Source organism: Dendrobium catenatum, unplaced genomic scaffold (assembly GCF_001605985.2).
Source record: "Dendrobium catenatum unplaced genomic scaffold, ASM160598v2 original_scaffold_250694, whole genome shotgun sequence".
NCBI classification, from domain to species: domain Eukaryota; kingdom Viridiplantae; phylum Streptophyta; class Magnoliopsida; order Asparagales; family Orchidaceae; genus Dendrobium; species Dendrobium catenatum.
In genome coordinates this window covers 1-1,328 of record NW_021569093.1, presented here as the reverse complement: position 1 = coordinate 1,328, position 1,328 = coordinate 1, and the positions used below count along the sequence as shown (strand labels likewise).

Genomic DNA, 1,328 nt, shown 5'->3' with positions numbered 1-1,328 from the left:
GAATAGTTGCACTTGCATTAATGAAAATAAGGAAAAAGTACAAGAAATACAAAGAGCATTAAGCTTGGTCACTATCCTCCCTTAATAAAGACAAAAAAGAGGGAGGAATATTACAATTATCACTTTTCCAACAAAAATTGCCAAAGCAGGCCATGCGAGCACAGTAGTCGGCTGGAGCATTACTAAGCCGAGGGACATATTGAAAGAGCACTTGCTTGAAGTCCAGCAGGAAGGTAAGGTCGGGGCCCTCGGGTTGGAGGTGCATCTTGTTCCGCCGATCAAAGGAGGCTTGGAGCCACCGCAAAGCATTACGGCAGTCCCCCTCGATGATGATTCCCTCAAGTTCGGTCATCCATTGCTCAATAAGATCCTTGATAGAAAGAGCTGCCATGATTTCCGCCGTAGTAGTGTCCCATTGCTCAACTCTAGTTCCCGCGGCCACCACAAGGCGCCCCAAGTGGTCCCGGACAACCACGCCAAGACCGGTAATAGAAGATTGCTGCAGCGAAGCGTCGACATTAAATTTCACCCAACCCGGAGGGGGGGTGCACCAAAGTTTGTTGGGAGACAGCCCGAGGGGCCGAGAGGTACACCATTGCTCAAGGACAGGCATCAAGTAAGGCTTCGGCAGCATAGCAAGTGCATTGGCTGCAATCACAGACGGCGTGCAGTGCGGTCGGCCATGGATCTTGTCGTTCCGGGCACGCCAAATTTGGTAAATTATGTAACAATAGAGTCGAGCAAAGCTGGGATTATGTGAGGCCGCATGGTACAGGCCACCAATGAGCTCATCGAGGGAGTGGAATTCAGGCATAGTAAATCCCCATCTATTAAGGACGGTCAAAGTGAGTTTGAGCAGGTCACAATGGATAAGAATGTGCTCCGAGGACTCCTCATTACGGCATCCCCAAGGGCAGTCCGAAGAATCCGTTAGGCCACGGCGGAGGAGCCAACATTTGGTCGGGAGGGCATTCAGCAAGAGCCGCCACCAGAAGAAGTGTTCTCTTGGGTGGAGTTTTAATTTCCGCATCCAGTTAAATTGATACTCCAAATCAGCAAATTGCACCTTGTAAGCCATTGCAGTAATCGTCATTGCCAACGGGGAATGAACAAGATTGGGACGGTCGGTTCCATTGTCCACATTGGTAGAAATCAGCAAGATGCGTTGGACTAAAGATTCGCCAAAGAGCTCGGCCAGGCGGTCCCGCCTCCACTCACAATTGTCATCAAGGAGCCAATTGACCGTGCGGCCTTCAAGTGCCGGGACGTTAGCAAAAGCAGGCCAATGGTACAGGTCCCGGTTGGCAATCCAGATGTCGTTGACGGCA

At 50.7% G+C, this 1,328-nt stretch overlaps 1 protein-coding gene across 1 annotated transcript; it reads right to left on the bottom strand.

The window, feature by feature from the left end:
* Positions 1-141: 141 nt before the first annotated feature.
* LOC110106564 lies at positions 142-1,251 on the bottom strand (the record flags this gene model as incomplete). The annotated part of the gene is made up of 1 exon (XM_020836497.2): positions 142-1,251. A coding segment is annotated over one exon (1,110 nt), but the record flags the coding sequence as incomplete, so codon positions are not given.
* Between the last annotated feature and the right edge of the window lie 77 nt (positions 1,252-1,328).